Consider the following 22,432-nt stretch of genomic DNA (forward strand, 5'->3'; position numbering starts at 1 on the left):
CCGGTTTTTGTGAGTGGAGGATGTTGTTGCTCGTGCAGAGGATGAAAGTACTAGTTATATATTACCAAACAAATGGATCTGAACTTCTGTTACCTGGTCAGTCTGTCAGAAATTCGACTAATGGTGATGTATTTGTAGTTTCACCCAATCTTAGCAGTATAAAATGAAGAATGAGGGGATTGCATTTTGTGCCTCTGAACTTGTAAGAAATGGACAAGGAAACTCTCCTAAAAGTGGCAGTCCCATTCCAGTGAATCTTAGGCAGAACAGTGTGCTGGGGCAAAGCAGAGAAGCAAGCAGCAATGCTTGTTTACCGGTCAATTCGATTGCTGGGTTTCTTGAAGATTTTGCTCTTAGAGTTTATGCACATGTTCGATCTCTGGTGTAAATCAGGTGATTTTGCTCTTGGTACCCATATGCAAATCTATAATGTTGTCTGAGAAGTTTACTGTGATTTGAGAATTTGGAGCTCTCTGATATGAAAAATTTGTGCAATATCTACAATTTCTATGAATTGGACTTTCTATGATTTCGTTTTGTGTGAAGAATGAAGAAGGTTGTTTGATTAGTATACTGAGGAGTATTATATTTGAGATTTGTGTAATTTGAGAAAAGCAGTGGAGTGTCAATCTCTGATGAAAAGTGAAAATGAGTATCAATCTCCTATGACAAGAAAGTGTCAGTCTTTCTTGGTAGAAATCAGTATAATTTTTTTTTTAGGTTTCATGTCAGCGAAGTGAAAAGGAGTGTCATTCTCCTTGGTTGATTTGGGTTCTTGGAGTGTCATTGTCATTCTCCTTGGTAGATTTAATTTCTTGGAGTGTCATTGTCATTCTCCTTTGTTGATTTAGTTTCTTGGAGTGTCATTCTCCAAGTATTTAGTGATCAGTTCTTGGTTGCATTCAAGGGAATTCAAAAAGCACGTCACCAGTTTGCAACAAATCATAGGTTCCAAAAGGGGTCCAGTCACAGTGCCTTAGTGTCAACAACTCCGGACTATCATACATTGCTCCAAACTGCAAGAGACAGGGGTTTGGGGTTTCCTGCAGCTTTTAGCTTCATAATAGTAATTGCAGATGTATGTACAAAAGGATTGCACAATCCAATGTTCTTGAAGCACTGCATACATCTTAGTTTCATAGTTCCAGATCAGTCTCAAATATCTGGCTAGCTCAAACTTCACTTGGATACTCCAAGTTTAGTTTGAGGGGAGAGTAATAACTGATATAATAGAAATATAGTTAGAGGGGTATTATTGTAATTGGGTTATATGGCTATATAAGGGATTGTATTGTTATCATTTCCTTAAGTTCATTTGTATACATTTTATCCATTCAATCTCTCTGGTTTTCTCTTTATCATCTTCCTCTTCCTCTGTACCAACTTTATCTTTTGCAATGTAGTTAATATAGAGAAGTCTGAGAGTGGGACGCCGAAAGCAGAAGCCAGCTGTGAAGACTCACTGAGCAAGACGCCGCCAAATACTGTGAACCCACTGACTGACAGAAATAATCAGATGAGAATTCTGATTGCCATGTCTTTGAATGCTGTGCATGAACTAAAGTCTACCCAGCACAACTAGGGTTTTTAAGAATTTAGTTTTTCTTGTTTTCGCATTTGCTTTAATTTTATAAAATGTTTGGCCACAGACTGACAGTTGTTGTCTATTTGGGCTTTATTTCATGTTCGATAAATGGAGAGACTTTACAATGTTTTTCCTTAAGCTACTCTCAATGATTGTTAATGACATTAAAACTAAATGTATATATCTAATTAAGCGTGTGCATGTGTAAGCAGAGATAGCCAGCTGCATGCTAACAGAACACACACATATTCTTTTTTTGTATTATTCGATCGGGTAATGCTAGTTAATAAAGAGATCATCTATTTAAATTATATTTTGAAAATCATGCATATGACGTGATTGTTGATAATTGGACAATTACTTACGTGTTGATTAACGTGCTTATACTATATTGGTAACGCATCACATGATCTTTAAATGTGGTCTTTAAAATTAGTCTACCAAACATTATTCTATTCGATCACAATAATTTTTTCCCAGTTTTCTTTATATATTGGGAAAACAAATCTGGTACTCAATTGGAATATATAGAAACATTGGATTCACTAATAATAATAATAATAATAATAATTATTATATATATATGTGTGTGTGTGTAAGTTATAGAAATGTCACTTAGTATTATGGTCTAGTGATATTTATCTTCACTTGTAAGTGAGAGGTCTTAGGTTTAATTATCACCAAAAGCAAATTTGAACTATATTATTGCTAGCCCATTGTGAAGCTAAGCCCACCTCCTTCCCCTTAGTATAGATAATATTGATTTTTCAAAAAAAAAAAAAAATATATATATATATATATAAGTTGTAGAAGTTACTTTATGCTATAAGAAAGACGATTATGCTATTTAGACACATCATATACTAACACACTTGATACATTACAAGGTTCACAAACAATAATAGGATTCATCTCTAGTCTGTCAACAAATGTGTTAATGAACTGGTTTGGTATATAATAAATAGCTAGTATCCTCATGATGCACCATCTATTAATTTGTTTGATACATATGAATAGTTAAATGATCTTCAAATCGAATGGTTTTTTACAAAGATAATCTTTAATAGATAATGATAAATAGAATGAACCATTAAAATTATGATGTTTGTACGGTTAAGTTGTGTTAATCAGAAGTGGAGGGACAAATACATTCCCCTATGAAAGGAACACAAATATTATCCTTTTTCTTGTTGAAATGTTTTAGAATGAGTAATGCTAAAACTTATCATATTTTGTATACCTAGAATCGTAGCACCCACCAATACAAATAGATTTCACTATTATTAAAAATAGGGAATTTTAACGAAATGCTTCTGGTACTGTTCACTTTAACGAAAAATCACATTTTTACTCTAAAAAGTCAATCATGGTACTATTTATTTGACCATTTATTTTATCCTTATTGTTAAAACTCAAAGTTTTCAAACTATTTTTAAGGTAAATCTCAGTTTACTACCCTCAAGTTTCGTGGGTTTCAACATTTGGTACATGAAGTTTTTTTCGTCCCAGAGTCATACCTAAAATGTTAATTTTGGGACAGTCTCATACATCCGTTAGTATGACTGTTAAGTCTCCCGTTGACTAATGACATGGCGCTCACGTGGACAATGATTGGGCGTCATGTGTCAATAAGGGTCCCATGTGGATATTAAAAAAAATTAAAAATTAAAAATTACAAAATTACAAAATTACAAAAATTACAAAGAAAAAAAAAAGCTATCTTCTTCCTCAAACCCCCGACCGACTCTCATTCGTCCATTCTTCCACTCCCTTTGACTCGGTCATTGATTCCCTCAACTCGCCTGAGTTCCCCTTCTCATTCTCTTCTTCTAAGCGCTTATAGCGTCACCTACAACAACAATCGTGCTAAGGGTTAGGGTTTTCAGTTTTTTACTCTGATTCTTCCAACAAGTCTCTTTCCAATTCTTAATTTTATAGGGTTAGGGTTTTCGTTTCAGGCTTTCTCTCCGTGAGCGATTTTCCCGACTCTCAGGTGAGTAATTCACTGTTTCGAATTTGAATTTTGCTTTTAAATTATTAAATCTCTATATTTTCATATGATTCTTCACATTGTTACCGAATCTCAGTGTAAATCCCTAATTCAATTGCTAAATTTTGGTGAAGTTTCTTTGTGTGTTTTAATTTGGTTACTGAGTTTTGTGATTAGATCGTTGATTTGTTATTTGAATTTCACTTTCTGTTTGTTTATCTGAATTCAGAAACTCCATTTGGCTAGTTGAATTTCATTAGGGATATGTTTGTTTCCATCTTGTCTCTCTCCTTGTTTCTCTCCTACCTGTTTCTCACTATTCTGAGCGGCCGTTGGAAGAAGCCCGAACGAGGAGGCTGTAGTCAATTTGTTTCTCTGAAGCTCGCCAAGATAGCTCAGGTAATAGCTCCCGAACTGATTAGGGTTTGATGTTGTGTGCCTTTACCAAGAGAGGGGAAGAAGGGACGAAGGAGAATCGGAGAAGGGGAACTCGAGCGAGTTGAGGGAAGACAGCTTTTTTTTCTTTTTTTTCTTTTTTTTTTTGTTTGTAATTTTTGTAATTTTTAATTTTTTTAATATCCACGTGGAACCCTTATTGACACGTGACGCTCAGTCATTGTCCATGTAAGCGCCACGTCATTAGTTAACGGGAAACTTAACAGCCAGACTAACGGATGCATGAGATTGTCCCAAAATTAACACTTTATGTATGACTCTAAAACGAAAAAAACTTCATATACCAAATGTTAAAAACTATGAAACTTAAGGGTAATAAACTGAGATTTACCCTCCTTTTTATTAGTTTTCCTTTAAAATTATGGGTTAATCTCAGTTTACTACTCTTAAGTTTCTCGGTTTTCAACATTTAATACATCAAAAATTTTTTCATCTCAAAGTAGTACCTAAAGTTAAAATTTTGGGACAGTTTCGTATATCCGTTAAGATTTTTAAGTCAGCCGTTAAGTGATGATGTGACGCCTATATGGACAATAATTGAGCACCACATGTCAATTTGGGCCTACTTAAATATTAATATATTAAAATATTAAAAAAATTGAAATTTAAAATTTTAAAAACCCAACAGTTAAAATTTTAAAAATTAAAAATTAAGAAAAACTAAAACCCTAAAAATGTTTCCCAGATTCCATGATTTGCTTTCAATTCCTCCCTACTCTCTCTCCCTATCAATGTTTTGCGGATCCCTCGCCACCTCTCTCTCTCGCTCCTCCCCTCCTCCTTCGTCCTAAAACTCTCCCTCTTCTGCCCCTACCCAAAGACCACACTCTCACTTCTCTCCAACACCAGGTTGGGCTCTTGCAGCTCTCACCCAAAATCTCTTGGCGAGGGCGATATACAACGATGGTAAGGGCTTAACGGCGGCCGACCAACGCAAGGACTTCACGTGCAGCAAACTACATGGAGCTGCAGTGCAATAAAAGGGGCGGGTTATAGATTCAACAGATCCGGGTTGATTGTGCAGTGCAGGTGAGTCGATTGGATCTCGATTCCGTCAAGTCTGACCCATTTACCCAACCTCAAGGTCCTCATACGGTCGCCGTCGAATCTTAGACGAACAATCGGAAAGGCCGTCGAATCTTGGACAAACAATTGGAAGAAAAAAAAGATGATATTTAAATCATAGAGGAGAAATTCGGTGGTATTTTGGGGAAGCATGGTGACAATGGTAGTCGGCCGACAGAAAATGAGAGGACTGGTGGCTGCGATTTTGGGGAAGGGAGGGAGTCAGGGAGGGTTGGGTGGGGGTTGAGCTAGGAGAGCTAGATTTTTTTATTTTTTGTTTTTTATTTTTTATTTATTTATTTTTTTTAATATTCATTTGGCTCCCACGTGAAGCTTGGTCATTGTCCATTTGGATGCCACATCATCAGATGTATGAAAGTGTTCCAAAATTTTTACTTTAGTTACTAAACTGGGATGAAAAAAAATTCATGTATGAAATGTTGAAAATCAAGAAACTTCAAGGTAGTAAATTAAGATTAACCCTAAAAATATATATGGTACAAATTTTATATACAAAATCTATCTGATAAGAATAGCATATTTTTATTTTATAATTGTTTCTAATTTCTTCATATGCACAAACAAGTTCATACAACGCATTACACGCATGCATACAACAGATTATAATGTAAAATTTAGTAATAAAACTCAAATATAGAGGGGATCATCAAAATCTGGTGTTTATAGCGAGTGTTTACCTTGTGTGTATAGATATATATACAAGCATCGAATTGATCATAGCAATGTATGTTGGCATATATTTTCCTCAAAACCCAACAAATCGGGTTTAGGTATGATATAGTATTATTACTATAACTGCATGAGATACATATGAACAATGTTGATACTGAAAAATGGAAACTAGGGTCTTGATCCTATAAATACAAACCTCTACTTCAATTCTATTCAGATCACTTCCAATAGCCAGCACACTTGAAGCCTTTGATCAAAGACATGAAAATGGCTTCTGCTTCGTTCCCAGGTGTTCCAGTATTACTGGTTCTCTTCTTCCTCGAGATCAATATCACTCCATCGTTGACTCAAGACACCGAACAACTGATCGAGCGTATCTGCAGGCAAATGGAGCAGTATGGATTTTGAAGCCAAACCTTTAAAGAAAACCTGAAGTCTCCTAATGCTGATATCGTGGGCCTCACCCAGATTACCGTAGAGCGTGCTTTAGACAATGCCACCCAAACACACGACTTCATTAGGCAACTGCTTGAAAGCACAACCGACCCAGCACTCAAAAGCGCTCGGAAACATGCGAGTATAGTTACCGTTTGGTGATGGAGGCGTTTCAATCAGCTGCGGTGGCGTTTTTCCAGAAGGATTACGACAGCGTAGAGAAGTCTGAGAGTGGGACGCCGAGCGCAGAAGCTAGCTGTGTAGACTCACTGAGCAAGATGCCGCCAAATACTGCGAACCCACTGACTGAGAGAAATAATCAGATGAGGATTCTACTTGCCATGGCTTTGGTTTCAGTGCATGAACTAAAGTCTACCCAGAACAACGAGAAATTTTTCATTGTGACGGAAACACAAATGATACACGTGTTTTTATGTAAGTGGTGAGAAATTTTATTTTTTAAGTTATAACTTTTTAACACATAAATTCTACAATTTGTATAGTGACACATGGTATATCACTTCGTATGCCGGTCACATTGAAAAATCTCTCCAAAACAACTAGGGTTTTCTAGAAGCAATCATTTATTGGTTTTCCTGATTTTATTTTTGTTATTGTTTTTATTAAGTGCTGTTGTCTATTCACCTTTGATCGATGATGGATAAATAAAATTACAATGTTTTCCTCGAGCTGCTCTACTGAATGATTGGAAGACACTGAACATTGTCCTCTGTTAATTATTGGATTATTTTAGTTATATTAATTGAATAATATGTACATTTTTTTTTCAAAATAATAGGTAAGCACATAATTACGAGCTATACATATTTTGGATCTATTAGAATAAGTTTTAAAAGTAATCACTATGATACTATCGTATATGGTAAATGAGTTACACTACATAAAAATAAAAAATAAACAATAAAAACCTTTCCCATACGAAAGGATTTTGTCGAACAAAATAAGGTTTTGTCGCTTAATGTTTTGTCCAAAGGAAATTCGTCGGGCAATATAATAAGGCAAAGGTCGTCGCACAAACATTTGCCCGACGAATATTAAAACTCTTCTGTCAAATGCCAGACGAAATTACCAATGACTATTTTGTCGAGCCAAGTGCATTGACCAACTTGACCCGACAAACTTAACTTGGCCAACGATAGCATTTCATTACCAAACATAATTTTTTACCCGACGAAAGTACCTGTCGGGCAAACTTTTTAATTTTTAAAATTTGTAATTTAAATTAATTAATTAATTTAGATTATATTAATTTCAAAAGAAATAACAATATAAAAAAAACTATTTAACTAACCTAAAATTAAAATAGTCGCACACATGTATGTGAAATATTCTAAACTAACTAACTACTCCTTAGGTGGCTGGTGCGATGGCGATAGAAGGTCGTTCGGAGGATTGTGGAGGCGAATGCCAGAGGCTATCATTGTCTGCACCATTTATCACATGTACAATCGAGTGCGCAGCTTCTTCCTAAGCTTCTTCTTATTGTCGCACAACTTCTTCTAGCTGAAGCATGGCCTCTAACTCCATCTCCAGTTATTGTAGTATGGAAGACGTCATGCTTGCCCTGCTTGCAGGCTGAGAGCTATATGAAGAAGATCCCCTAAGTCTTAAACCCAACACTCTCCAAAACCGTAGATCTCTCGACCTTTTTGTCGCCTAACCTCATCCATCAGTAATTGTAGAGACAACTGTTCTAAAAATCTCCAGGCGCTAGGTGGCTGGCCACCACCGCGATTAATCCCTAGGGGGTTTGAAAATTAAGAAATGACGCCTTGACTTGCCTAGGTGCCCGCCTAGATCCTCCTAGGTCGCGATTTTCACTTAGACATAAAATAGACAACTTTCAATTTGCATTTTATTTTTTTAATAAATTGTAATAGACTTGTTGAATGCTTGGATGACAACTTATTGTATGCTTGTTCCCTGTATTTTCAATATGCTCTAATACTTTATAATTTATATGTCATTCTATTTTGCAATTTATGTATCCCAATACAATTTGGTAGTTTTTTAACTATAAGTAGATATTTGTTTATATGTTATATAACAAATTTAATTAAAATTAAAGAAAAACGTCTAGGCCCCCTAGGCACTAGGTCTCTGTCCCTCGCCCGACTAGCACCTTTTAGAACCTTAGTAGAGACACATCTAGATCAAGTGTCAACTGTTGGGATAGGTCCGTGAGGCCCCTACAGTCCACCCTCTTAGAACCTTATTCATTTTGTTTCTTTTTTCTTTTTTTTTTTTGAAATAGGGAAAAAAAAAAACAATTGGTGGCTTTGCAGCTGCAAAACTCACAAAGGCATTTCAGCCTCCCCTGACCACCATCTGGTGATTCAGTAAAGCCATAAATCAAACTGAGAACGTTCTATGTGAAATACAGCCTTACATCTCGTCCCAACCACTAGGTCACCCCGGGTGGTTTACTTATTCATTCCAACACTGAAAACTGCTTGTCTACAAGTGGGTTTAGGATTTGACCCAAAAAATGTGGGTGTAGGATGTTACACATATTATTAATGAACTTTGGATTTAGTTGAACCGGTGAAACTGTGAAACAGCCGCAAATTCTTGATTCATTAACCTTTCCCATTTATTAAGCAAAGGTGACGTATACATATGTGACCATATTTAAGTTACCAACCCCAAAACAAATTCCCATATTGAAGGGCCACAAAAAAATGGTTTCATATAGCTCTGCAATATCTGCTCTACTTGTAGTTGTTGCTTCTCTTCTCACATCCACACCTCTAATGGAGTCTCCAATAAGATCTTGACCAAAATTTGTTCAAGACTTACCCCAGATCCAGATCAATGCGTTACAATTTTACAATCTGATTTGCGGACCGCGTCGGCCAACCTCCCCGAACTCTCACTGATTTCTTTAGACCTAACAGGGAGGCAAGCTAACCACAACCTGAAGACTTTCAGAGGGCTTAGCAAAAATGCCACTCATGAACCTAAATTGAAAAATGATGCATGTGTTAGAGTTTACAAGGACATAAGGCTCAAAATTAAAGCAGCATATTTGTTGTCAAAGAAAGGACAATACAGAAATGTTTAAGATTTGTCTCAAGCAAAGGAATTAGCATTTAGCTGTGGAAGCGATATCAACTCACTACTTATTAACGAACTTGGATCTTCTATGGTTTTAAGGTTGTATACTTCCATTAGTGTAAACCGATATATTGCTCGCACAAATGCCTAGACTTTTTAGTCGTAGTTTTGATAAAAGCAAGTGTAACTTGTTTACTTGCTTCAACAGAAAAACTACATAAATAATTACTTACGAAAAGTTCTTATATTTGTTGTAGGCCTAAATTTAACTTGAGGAGAGACGGTGCGGCGGCAGATAGACAGACAAGAGGTGTGGGAAATTTGTGTCTTTTCCACCCGTCTTATTTTTTATTTTAGAGAATTGTTATTGGCACTTCAAAATTATTATTCTACACTTTAGATTTTCTATATTTAGAAAGAAAAATACACTTGTGAGGAGGGTAGAATGAGATTTTTGGAGTGTTAATAACACTTCCCTTATTTTATAGTAAACATAACGAGCTTACTTGCGCTGTAAGTAAGAAAAAAGTCTAAGATTTTATAGTCACATATAAATCCTATACAATCTACTAAAATTTACACAATCACACATATTTATATTTCTAACTACAAGAATATTCTCGTTTGTACACTAATGTACCCAAATCAGACAAAGCTGACGTACTGAGTAATACCATTGTTTAGTTGCCAGCCACTTACAAATTTTTATATTTCGCAATAGGTCAATCCAGATATTTCATTGCATTGCAATTTACATTCTAAACTTTTGTAGATTTAAACATTGAGTTACAGTTTGTGTTCTACAATTGTGTAGATTCAGACATTACATTCCAGTTTTGTTTTACTGTATTCAAATTAGTCATATCTAATACTAGAATTTAGTATGATTTTCCGACTTCTTTGTACTATATTCTTATTCATTTCCTTTGAGTGGGCTTCATGTTCTACGAGGTTTTATTATATACAATATTCAACTTAGTCACATCTAATACTTCAATGAGAGATGACAATTGAATTGTAAGGAAAAGAAATACATATGGCTGAATACGTAATATTTTGTTAAACGAGAGTTTACAATGTATAGACACACATGCCTTATTTCATAAGGAAAATAATTACAAAAAGTTACAATTAAATACAAATCCTACTCCTACCTAAAATATTTGCAATTTAAGACTCAAGTCAATATAAGGTTAGGTCAACACTAAAGGGTGGGAGACTTAGGAGTTGTTTCAAGTGCTTTTAAAATAATTGAATCACTTTTGATGAAAGTATTTTTGGATTCATCCCATAAGAAAGGGGACACCCGAGGCCAAATCAACAAAAAGAAAAAGTGTTTTCGGGATATTTCATTGTGTTGCAGTTTTTGTTCTAAAATTGATTTAGATATTGCGTTACAGTTTCTGTTGTATAATTGTTTTCGGGATATTCTCATTCATTTCCTTTGAGTGGCCACTACATCATGTTTTACGAAGTTTTATTTTATATATTCAAATTAGTCACATCTAATACTCAAATGAGAGATGACCTTTGGGTTGTAAGGTTGGGTCAACATTAAGGGATGGGAGACTTAGGGCTCGTCTTAAATTGCTTTTAGAATCATCAAAAGCGTTTTTGGTGAAAGTGTTTTTTAATTCGTCTTCTAAGAAGGGGACACCCGAGGGCAGATAAACAATGTTTGTACCATACTTGACCAATCCCGAAACTACTAAGCACCGGTCAATAGCATACCGTCAAAGACCCACAAGACTTTTCCTCCAACCAGGAGGCCAATCACAACACGACACATGTCGGTATCAGAGGCCAATCACAGCGCAACACGTGTCGATATCAGAGGCCAATCACAACACGACACGTGTCAATGTCAGAACCAAGCTAGAAACTCTCTTCTATAAAAGGGGATCATTCTCCCACAATAATCCCTAATGTCATTTATACTAAACTATTCACTAGAACTCACTAAAAGAGAGCTTGAACCTATGTATTTGTGTAAACTCTTCACAACTAATGAAAACTCCTCTACTCCGTGGACGTAGCCAATCTGGGTGAACCACGTACATCTTATATTGTTTGCTTTCCTGTCTCTATTCCTTTATATACTTATCCACACTAATGACCAGAGCAACCTAGCGAAGGTCACAAATTTGACACTTTCTGTTGTGCCAAAGTCCTCGCCGATTTTATGCATCAACAAACAAAAAAAAATTGTTTTTGGGTTTCAAAATCACTTGAAGTTAACTTCCTTCACTAGTTATGTGCTTCTTGCAGGAAATACTTCAAGTGCTTTTTAAGAATTTACTTATATTTTTACTAAGGATTGGTTCCAAAAGTACTATCATAAAACAAAAAACAAAAAAATTCAATCATATTGAAAGAACATTCAAACACACACTCAAACTAAGGGCCAGTTCGGGATTGCTGTGTTTTTCTAAAAAAAAATTGGTCTTAATGTGCTTTAAGAATAATTATTGTAAAGTAAAGCAGATGAACTTTTGGTCAAGTGTTTTTTGAAAAGTGTTGTGATTAGTTTATTCTCTAAGAGATAAAATGTGAGTGGAAGGGTAGATATGTCAGTTTCAAAAACTTAATGAAGGGAATACAACAATTGAAAATATTTATTAAATACTCAACTCAGCTTTTTATTAAAGTAGCTTTTAAAAACAGCTTATCCGGAGGTTATTGCTTTTAAAATAAGCATGATATTTTACTTTTACCAAACAATTTTTTTACTACTTAATTTTAAGATAAAGCGGTTTTTAGTAGAAAAAAAAAAAAACAAAAAAACCAAACGGGGGCATAAAGCACAAACAAGCATTTTATAATCAGTATCGAGAAAAATCGGGTCTATATATAGCAAGTCCTTAATTCATATATGCAAAATAGGCAACATATTTTACTGAGAAATTGAGAATCCAATCCAATCGGATTTAGGTATGATATACTACTATAAATGAATGATATTGAATAAAACAATAAATATGCTGAAAACGGAAAATTAGGGTTTTGACTCAACTGATTGATAAACCTAAACCCTAAAACACCAGTCCTATAAATACACACTCCTCTCCTTCGATTCTAATCTCACTTCAATATTCAACCTTGTTGAAGTCTTAAACCAAGAAAAAAAATGGCTTCTGCTACTAAGTTTCACTCATGCCCACGAGTTCCGACGCTACTGGTTCTCTTCTTCCTCGTGATCAATATCACTCCATCCTCGAGCCAAGACACCCAGCAACTGATCGATCATATTTGCAGGCAGATGGAGGAGTACGGATTTTGCAGCCAAACCTTCAAAGAGAACTTGAAATCTCCAAATTCGGATATCGTCGCCCTCACCCAAATAACCATAGAGCGTGCCACAGACAATGCCACCAAAACGCACGACTTTATCAGGCAACTGCTTGACAACACAACCGACATAGCTTTCAAAAACGCCCTCACTGCATGTGAGCATGGTTATCTTGTAGTGATGGAATCGTTCGATTCGGCTGCAGTGTCGTTTTTCCAGAAGGATTACGACAGTGTGGAGAAGGCTGAGAGGGTGACGCCGAGAGCAGAAGCCAGCTGCGAAGATTCGCTTAGCACACCGCCTAATACTCAGAATCCGTTGAATGATAGAAATAGGCAGATGAGGATTTTGATTGCTATGGCTTTGGTTTCTGTGCATGAACTAATTCAAGCATAGCTAGAGGCCTCTATGATAATGCTTCTAAACCCGAAACCCTAGCTAGCGCTTGGTTATAGAAAGAAGAATATAGTGATTTTGGTTTCTTGTTTTTTCTTATTTCGGTTTTTTTTTTTCTTATTTAAATTGTTTGGGCGTCGTTATGCATGTGATTGACGCAAAGATAGCAAGAAAATAGATTATAATAAAGGGATATGAGACTTGTATTATTCTCACCTATGATATGATTGAATGATGTTAAAGATGATGAAAGTTGAGTTTCATTATAAAAACAATTGGCAATATGAGGAGTAATTAAACCTTTTTTAAGCTCTTGCAAGATTTATCTTCACATCCTCACATGCGGCAAATGTCCAAGCTAAACACGTGAACAATACAAATTGAGGGACTCGGAGCACGTGTGGTTGTTGGATTTTACAAGACCAACCTGCTCTGATACCATGAAAAACGTTGGTGTTCCACCATAAACCAATTGCAATATGAAGAGTGGCCCATTATCTTCCAAGTCCTTACAAGATTTATCCCTTTCTTTTATCCTCAATGAGTCAAAAGATATGATAAAATGATTTTCTCAAGAAATTAAGCAAAGTGTTTGGTTTTCATTTAAAAAAATTGAAAACTGAAAATCAAAAAGTGAAAAACTCAAGAAAGCAGTTTACAATTTTTTTTATCGTAGTTACTTACTGGAGGAACTCAAGGAAAAGGAGAACGCTTCTGTCGACTTTTAAGCGTCCAGCAAGAAACTGGAGGAACTCGGCAATGGAGTTTTCGGGGAAGGGCCTACTGAGGCGGAGATGGAAGAGCTTGTATGCTGCAAGCATTACTTCGAGTTCAAACTTTCGTCTCAAAGAGAAGATTTTAGATTTCACTCTGACCTAGCTAAGAATTTTCTCTAGAATGTCATCTCATAAGTATTATAAACTTGGTTAACTTTTTAAATCCGTCCGCCTTTTATGGCGAATATCTTATCCAACCTATTCCTCTATAACAAATGCAGCATTTATGCATCATTTTTCTTGTACAGCCAACCTGAATGCATCATCAAAATCCCAATGTAACCAGAACGCAGAAACACATAACTGCCGTTGTATTCTTAACTGGAAATGAATACGTGGACATTTGGGAATGAAGGTTGAGTTAGTCGATGCTTATATCTGATTGATTACGCACACCAAAGTCGAGGTGAGCTCAAACCATACAAAACACATCGATTGCAAACTACAGATACCATACAAGTTCTCAGGCAGATCATCGGGCCACCAGCCACACAAGAACAAATTCAAAGGCAAATTATCGGGCCAACAATGTTGGAGAACAATTTAGAAACAATAAATTAACATAAATACATAACAGAAATACTTATACTTTATTATTCAAAAATAGTTGCAATACAGAATGCAATTACAAAAAATTAAAAAGATATTAACTTGAATGAACTGAAGGTAGAGGAAGAAAAGATAATTGCTTTGTGTCTATTAATCAAACTAATTGATCAAATTAATTTTAATTCCTTGGCCCCAAGGGGCCCTTGTCTTGATTAATTAATATTAATATTATAATATAATCATCAAAGCCTAATCTACACAATTAGTGGCCCAAACCTCAATCCTCATTCCAAATAGTCCAAATTCTAATTATTAAGAAGAAGGAATAAGCTTATATAAAGGTTAGTGAAAAACCACTGTTGCCCGATGTGGGACAAGAGGGGTCTCCAAACTCCTACAATACCCCACAACACGATCCTTCTGTACTGCCTGTGTTAAGTTGATATCAAAGAGCTCGCATCACATAGGCATCTCCATCTCGTAGAAGGGATTCTTCAATACGTAATCCGTGTACAGCTCATAGAAAATTTTCAAGAGACCTTCCATGTGCTCTGTCCCAGGCTCGTGAGGCTGCTCTGTTTCTTCAAACATGGACTGATCAGAATGTGATGTTGGAGGGAGACTCTTTGCTGGTGATAGCAGCTGTTCAGAATAACTTGGAGGTAAATAATGGACCTCTTGGTCATATATTAACTGATATACGAAGACTGTTACAATCTATTCAGCGGTGGAAGACCAACTTTGTGCGACGTGAAGCCAATGCAGTGGCTCACAGGTTAGCTCGACGAGGTCTCTCCTTGCCACAGACAGTTTCTTGGTTTGAGAAACCTCCCGATATTATTTCGGATCTTATTTTGGAGGGTAATTTTAATTCTTGAGTTAGTTTAATTCTTGTTTTAGTTGGTGCGGCATACTCTTTTTTCCTTCATACGGGGTTTCATCCAGGAATGTTTTTATTGAGGCCCATTGTTAGTATCCTTTCCCATTGTTTGTACGCTGTTCTTTTTATGAAATGAATATCGTACTTGATCTCATAAAAATAAGCATGATATTTTACTTTTATCAAACACTTTTTTACTACTTAATTTTAAGGTAAAGCCGCTTTTAGTATTAAAATAAAAATACCAAACGGCACATAAGGCACAAACAAGCATATTATAATCAGTATCGAGAAAAAACTGGTATATATATAGCAAGTTCTTAATTCATATATGCAAAATAGGCAATATATTTTACTGAGAAATTGAGAATCCAATCCAATCGGATTTAGGTATGATATACTACTATAAATGAATGATATTGAATAAAACACCTGTCCTATAAATACCCACTCCTCTCCTTCGATTCTAATCTCACTTCAATATTCAACCTTGTTTAAGTCTTGAACCAAGAAAAAAAATGGCTTCTGCTAATAAGTTTCACTCATGCCCACGTGTTCCGATGCTACTGGTTCTCTTCTTCCTCGTGATCAATATCACTCCATCCTCGAGCCAAGACACCCAGCAACTGATCGAACATATTTGCAGGCAGATGGAGGAGTACGGATTTTGCAGCCAAACCTTCAAGGAGAACTTGAAATCTCCAAACTCCGATATCGTCGCCCTCACCCAAATAACCATAGAGCGTGCCACAGACAATGCCACCAAAACGCACGACTTTATCAGGCAACTGCTTGACAACACAACCGACATAGCTTTCAAAAACGCCCTCACTGCATGTGAGCATGGTTACCTTGTAGTGATGGAATCGTTCGATTCGGCTGCAGTGTCGTTTTTCCAGAAGGATTACGACAGTGTGGAGAAGGCTGAGAGGGTGACGCCGAGAGCAGAAGCCAGCTGCGAAGATTCGCTTAGCACACCGCCTAATACTCAGAATCCGTTGAATGATAGAAATAGGCAGATGAGGATTTTGATTGCTATGGCTTTGGTTTCTGTGCATGAACTAATTCAAGCATAGCTAGAGGCCTCCATGATAATGCTTCTAAACCCGAAACCCTAGCTAGCGCTTGGTTATAGAAAGAAGAATATAGTAATTTTGGTTTCTTGTTTTTTTCTTATTTCGGGTTTTTTTTTCTTATTTAAATTGTTTGGCCGTAGTTATGCATGTGATTGACGCAAAGATAGCAAGAAAATAGATTATAATAAAGGGATATGAGATTTGTATTATTCTCACCTATGATGTGATTGAATGATGTTAAATATGATGAAAAAAAAGTTGAGTTTCATTATAAAAACAATTAGCAATATGAGGAGTAATTAAACATTTTTTAAGCTTTTGCAAGATTTACTTTTACATTCTCACATGCTTCCTTCCGTGCGGCAAATTTTCAAGCTAAACACGTGAACAACACGAATTGGGTGACTTGGAGCACGTGTGGTTGTTGGGTTTCATAAAACCAACCAGCTCTAATACTATGAAAAACGTTGGTGTTCCACCATAAACGAATTGCAATATGAAGAGTGGCCCATTATCTTCCAAGTCCTTACAAGATTTCTCCCTTTCTTTTACCCTCAATGAGTCAAATGATATGATAAAATGATTTTCTCAAGAAATTAAGCAAAGTGTTTGGTTTTCATTTAAAAAAAAATTGGAAACTAAAAATCAAAAAGTGAAAAACTCAAGAAAGCAGTGTAGAATTTTTTTTATCGTAGTTACTTACTGGAGGAACTCAAGGAAAAGGAGAACGCTTCTGTCGACTTTTAAGTGTCCAGCAAGAAACTGGAGGAACTCGGCAATGGAGTTTTCGGGGAAGGGCCTACTAAGGCGGAGATGGAAGAGCTTGTATGCTGCAAGCATTACTTCAAGTTCAAACTTTCGCCTGAAAGAGAGGATTTTAGATTTCACGCTAAGCTAGCTAAGAATTTTCTGTAGAATGTCATCTCTTAAGTAGTATAAACTTGAATAACTTTTTAAATCCGTCCGCCTTTTATGGCAAATATCTTATCCAAGCTAATCCTCTCTAACAAATGCAGCATTTATACATTATTTTTCTTGTACAGCCCACCTGAATGTTGAGTTAGTCGATGCTTATATCTGATTGATTACGCACACCAAAGTCGAGGTGAGCTCAAACCGTACAAAACACATTGATTGCAAACTACAGATACCATACAAGTTCTCAGGCACATCATCGGGCCAACAGCCACACAGGAACAAATTCAAAGGCAAATTATCGGGCCAACAATGCAACACGATCCTTCTGTACTGCCTGTGTTAAGTTGATATCAAAGAGCTCGCATCGTATAGGCATCTCCATCTCGTAGAAGGGATTCTTCAAGACGTAATCTGTGTACAGCTCATAGATATGTTTCAAGAGACCTTCCATGTGCTGTGTCCCAGGCTCAGAGACAACAAAGAATTTTGTCCCTGCAAATAGTGAAATTATATCATCACTTTCACAATCCAAGACATCGTAAAAATTTCCAGTAAAATTTTTTCTTCCCAGGAAAAAATAAATTGAGACCAACATTCTGTTCGATAAGAAAGTCCCAATTCAAAAAGAAAAAAAGCCAAGCCTAAAATAACAGACTCAATTACTCTAAAAACAGAAACAATAAAACTTGTCAACAATGAAACAAACAGTAACTTCGTGCTGAACAATTTCTAAACCAGGCAGATGGACCTGAGTCGAATCCTAGATACTAAACCAACTCATTCGCCTTGCAAAATTCAAGTATAGCAGTTGTCAAGACGTGTAATATGTACAGTAAGCTTGTATCATTAGAGATACTTTTTGCTTAAGAAGAAAAACAAACGAGTAAAATGGTATCCTAGCAGAAAGTACAGAACTCACAAAATCCAATATTCACTACAATAATATGATGCAAGTCATAGTGGATTGCTAGATATAGAAACTAGAAGGAGCAAAACAAAAGGTTTCACCCCTTCCATAACCAGAACAAAGAAGATCCTAATTATGTGGAAATTGATAACATCACACATGATCATGTAGAGGAAAACTCTTGTCCATAGCCCATCTTTGAAATACAGAACCAGAAGATAGATGTTGCCGTTGACACCAAATGGCTTACAAGAAAGCACCACCATTAGTTGTGTCAGTTAACAGATCAACTCACTCAATCCCAATATTTAGCAGTCGCCTCACTTGCGAAACTCTCGTTGTGTACCCATCTTCACAATTACAGAACCACAAGATATAAGTTGCCTAAATGTTACACTAAATGGATTATAAGAACACTGCCATTCAACTTGCTCGATGACGATATTTAGCGTTCACCTCAGTTATGAATTTATCCCCCACCCCCCGTAATAACTATCATCCGCTAGATTACAACGTAAAGTGGTCCTAAACTACTGCAATGCACAACATAACTCACAAGTCGGACTAGCAATAGATAGATAGCCAATTTATTCGCGATACAAACTTGTTTATCCTTCGAACACAACTTAAGCTCACCCAATTCAAAGCCTTACTAACTTTACCATCTACATTCTACACAAAACTTACAATCTGCAAATTCGAAATCAATTAAATTTAAGTGAGACTTCAATTGAAAATTGGTTGTAAAGACAAATCTTTCTAGCTCGCTGACCACAAAATTCACCAAATTTTGCCAAAATGACCGAAACCCATTAAATTACACTACAAATTCTAAAAACAGAGAAAAAGGTAAAAAATTTGAAACGTACCAGTGAGTGATTGGAAGCAATTAAGATCGAAAGTGTCAGCTTGGAGGAGTTCGATTCCGAAACAGCCCGATACCGGCGACAGCTGCTGAGAAATGGCGTGCATCGAGTGCCACAAGCTCGCAACCCTCAAGGTATCGTTAGTGTCCATCCTTCCCGCCGACCCGTAATCCTAAATTTGTTCCAAAAAAAACAAACAAAATTCGTTAACTTTATGTTTGGTTGCTGAGAAAACAGAGGAAAATAAATGGGAAAATTGAAATATCTAGGGTTTTGTTACCTTGTAGTAGATCAAGCCGCCTGATTTGTTGATGATGTAGAGACTGTAAATTGCTGCCATTTCCAAGGGCTATTTCGGAATCCAAAACAAGTATACAGAAAGAAGAAGACGAAGAAGAGGCAAACTGATTACAAGGGGGAGAAAAACACCTTCAGTCCAGATTCATCAGTACAGGAGAGAGACTTGTGCGCGTGGCATCACCAACCAATACCGTGATGCCATGTGTAGGACTTAAAACGAAGATGTTGGGAAATAAAGAGAGAGGATCCTCGCCGGGGATTCCGGAGATCCTCCAATCACATTCATTCATTGTATATCGTACAGTCATTTTTTTGTTTGCTATTGTTCATATTCAATTTTAAATAAAAAAATTTACAATGATTTTTGACCTCACAATGTACAATAAACGAATGTGATTGGAGGATCCCCAATATCCTCACAAAGAGAAAATAAACTCAAATATGTTATATAGTCTTATACACCGTATTTAATTTTGTGGATTGTTTCAGTTTGATTCATTCAATTTAATGACAAGAAATTTGTATTAAAAAAACTTCATCTACAAGAAATAAAAAAAATGTGTGAAGTTAAAATGTGTGTGCAAGAGTCATTGCCTTAAAACGTTTTCATTATTGGTTAAATTATTAAAAGGGTTTCGATTAATCTCAATTTTTATAAAGGTAGTCTATGATTCGATTATAAATAATATTACGGGCTGCATTTAGTTAAATGGTTAGTGTCTTATTAAATTACTAACTAATTATTCCTCTAGTTCTGCATCCTAAGATTTCGAGTGCCTGTGACCAAAAGATCGCAGTATGTTACACAACGTTCCACGAAAAATTAAAACTCGTAGCATGTCACAGTCTAATGCCACAGTTCTTGTGATCCAGTTACACACCCAAAAAATGGGTCCAACCCGAATCAATGTCCGGATCCGGAGCCTCCAAGTTAGTTGGCGCCGAACTTTTATGAGTAAATTGTAGCAATAGTTCCTCAACTTTAATTAAATTGGAGCAAATGGTCTCTCAACTAAAATCCATTGGTCTCTCAATTTATCAAAATATGTAGCTATAGTCATTTTCATCAATTTCGTCAAAATAAGTTATGTTGGAATAACCATTTATATAATTCAGGTCCCTCAACTCATCAAAGTTTGTAATTATGGTCCTTTTTGTCAACTACGTTAAAAATTTTGTCAAAACGAGTTATGTTGGAAAGACCATTGCTAAAGTTAAGGGACCATTTCTCCAGTTAAATTAAAGTTGAAGGACCAATGGTAATGGATTTTTAGTTGAGGGACTATAGCTGCACGTTTTGATGAGTTGAGGGACTAATGGTAATGAATTTTTAGTTAAGAGACAATTGCTCCAATTAAATTAAAGTTAAGGGACTATAACTATAATTTACTCAACCTTTATTTGGTTGTGTGAGTAGCAGCAACGTGTCTGCTTTTCGTTGGAGGACATGGCAAACTACCAACTACCAAGTTCCGAGTTTGTGACTGGGAACTGTCCACGCCTCCTCCACTGAGTCGACTTCCAAACTCGTCCATCGCCGAAAGCTTTAAAGACTCCGTCACGTTCATGTCACCACACAGTCTCTCTCTCTCTTAATCTCATCTCTCTCTCTCTAAAAATCATCGACGATGGGTGTGAATCCAAACTCCGAGCCGTCGATCGAGATCAACGGCCTAAAATTCACCTACCCAGGAATCAACGGCCACCCGCCGCCGGGCTCCAAGCCGCTGATCGAGGACTTCAATCTCACCCTCAACGCCGGCGACCGATGCCTCCTCGTCGGATCCAACGGCGCGGGTAAAACCACGATCTTGAAGATCCTGGGCGGCAAGCACATGGTGGAGCCCCACATGGTTCGCGTGCTCGGAAGGTCGGCGTTTCACGACACCGCCTTGACCGGCTCCGGCGACCTCTCGTATCTCGGCGGAGAGTGGCGGCGAGATGTCGCATTCGCCGGGTTTGATGTCCCGATTCAAATGGACGTTTCGGCCGATAAGTTGATCAATGGGGTTGCGGGGATCGACCCACAAAGGAGAGCAGAGCTGATAAAGGTTTTGGATATTGATCTTTCATGGCGATTGCACAAGGTGTCCGATGGTCAGCGAAGACGAGTGCAAATCTGTATGGGTCTGCTTAAGCCATACAAGGTACTCAATCTCCATGTTTCACGGTTTTGATGATGTATTATTTTTTATGCACGCCAAGTGTTTGATGATTTGTTTCTGAATCCAAATAGGTTCTTCTGCTAGACGAGATAACGGTGGACCTCGATGTGCTAGCAAGAGCTGACCTTCTCAAGTTCTTGAGGAAGGAATGCGAAGAGCGAGGCGCCACGATCATTTATGCTACGCATATATTTGACGGGTTGGAAAATTGGCCTTCGCATATCGCTTATGTTGCGAATGGGAAGTTGCAGCTAGCAATGCCAATGGAGAAAGTTAGGGAGATCTCCAAGTTGTCACTAATGGTGAGTCAAAGGTTTAAATTTTATTTGTAATTGTCTGATTCGATATACTGAGATTGGATTTGGGTTTGGTTTGCAGAGGACAGTCGAGAGTTGGCTGAGGAAGGAGCGCGAGGAGGAGAGGAAGAGAAGGAAGGAGAGAAAGGCGAAGGGTCTTCCGGAGTTTGAGCAACCAAATGAGGGAAGCGGTGATGTTCGTTCGGTGAACAATGGTTGGGCAGCTGGACGCCTGAATTCCACCATTGCCGGAGAAGAGAACTTTGTCTTCAGCTCAAACAGAGTTCTCAGGCAATAATAGATACTTTGTGACTCAAAACCATAGTGATGGTATTCTCACTCTGAGTCTCGGTGTTCTTCGTTCTTCTGGGCACGGATGACAACAGAATTAGAAGATGCATCCATTAGATCGTGAGGAAATGCCATGAGTTTGGCTTCTCCTCCATATATATATATATATATATATATATAATTGGATTATTTGCTTGCAATGGAGATCACTTTACAGAGCTCTGGGACTTGAATCCTCCGTCTTTCAATTTGTTTGTAGTTTGTATTCAATTCTAGCATATGTATACAATCATATATCTGAAAGAAAAATTAATAAAATTTATCACTTTACCCTCCTCACTCACTGCTTATTTTTCTTGGATATTAGAGATGCATTAACAATTTAGGATCCAATTACCCTAAACCCCTTCAAATTCGACGT

General features: G+C 36.9%; 3 protein-coding genes across 3 annotated transcripts; 2 read left to right on the top strand and 1 right to left on the bottom strand.

Moving 5' to 3' along the window:
• Positions 1-15,618: 15,618 nt before the first annotated feature.
• On the top strand, positions 15,619-16,483 carry LOC103928228. Its single transcript, XM_009337233.3, has one exon. The coding sequence runs from the start codon at positions 15,711-15,713 to the stop codon at positions 16,266-16,268; it is 558 nt and encodes a 185-aa protein (XP_009335508.1). The 5' UTR covers positions 15,619-15,710; the 3' UTR covers positions 16,269-16,483.
• Positions 16,484-17,317: 834 nt separating this feature from the next.
• Positions 17,318-19,400, bottom strand: LOC103928227 (trafficking protein particle complex subunit 4). The gene is made up of 3 exons (XM_009337232.2): positions 19,240-19,400; positions 18,963-19,131; positions 17,318-17,678 (listed from the first exon to the last, which is right to left on the bottom strand). Exons 1-3 carry the CDS (start codon positions 19,297-19,299, stop codon positions 17,482-17,484), a joined length of 426 nt encoding a protein of 141 aa, XP_009335507.1. The 5' UTR covers positions 19,300-19,400; the 3' UTR covers positions 17,318-17,481.
• Positions 19,401-20,716: 1,316 nt separating this feature from the next.
• On the top strand, positions 20,717-22,350 carry LOC103928229 (ABC transporter I family member 20). The gene is made up of 3 exons (XM_009337234.3): positions 20,717-21,406; positions 21,496-21,726; positions 21,803-22,350. The coding sequence occupies exons 1-3, from the start codon at positions 20,888-20,890 to the stop codon at positions 22,016-22,018; spliced, it is 966 nt and encodes a 321-aa protein (XP_009335509.2). The 5' UTR covers positions 20,717-20,887; the 3' UTR covers positions 22,019-22,350.
• Positions 22,351-22,432: the final 82 nt, after the last annotated feature.

The sequence above is a fragment of a genome, unplaced genomic scaffold (assembly GCF_019419815.1).
Source record: "Pyrus x bretschneideri cultivar Hongxiangsu unplaced genomic scaffold, Pyrus_bretschneideri_v1 Contig2, whole genome shotgun sequence".
Lineage (NCBI taxonomy): Eukaryota > Viridiplantae > Streptophyta > Magnoliopsida > Rosales > Rosaceae > Pyrus > Pyrus x bretschneideri.

What these genes read in the sequence shown, in the direction of transcription:
- LOC103928228 (XM_009337233.3), top strand. Translation starts at nt 15,711, where the DNA reads ATGGCTTCTGCTAATAAGTTTCACTCATGCCCACGTGTTCCGATGCTA.
- LOC103928227 (XM_009337232.2), bottom strand. Translation starts at nt 19,299, where the DNA reads ATGGCAGCAATTTACAGTCTCTACATCATCAACAAATCAGGCGGCTTG. An exon ending in GCGGCTTGATCTACTACAAG is followed by an intron (nt 19,132 to 19,239) that starts GTAACAAAACCC and finishes GAACAAATTTAG; the next exon opens with GATTACGGGTCGGCGGGAAG. An exon ending in TTGCTTCCAATCACTCACTG is followed by an intron (nt 17,679 to 18,962) that starts GTACGTTTCAAA and finishes CACTATTTGCAG; the next exon opens with GGACAAAATTCTTTGTTGTC.
- LOC103928229 (XM_009337234.3), top strand. Translation starts at nt 20,888, where the DNA reads ATGGGTGTGAATCCAAACTCCGAGCCGTCGATCGAGATCAACGGCCTA. An exon ending in GTCTGCTTAAGCCATACAAG is followed by an intron (nt 21,407 to 21,495) that starts GTACTCAATCTC and finishes GAATCCAAATAG; the next exon opens with GTTCTTCTGCTAGACGAGAT. An exon ending in TCTCCAAGTTGTCACTAATG is followed by an intron (nt 21,727 to 21,802) that starts GTGAGTCAAAGG and finishes TTTGGTTTGCAG; the next exon opens with AGGACAGTCGAGAGTTGGCT.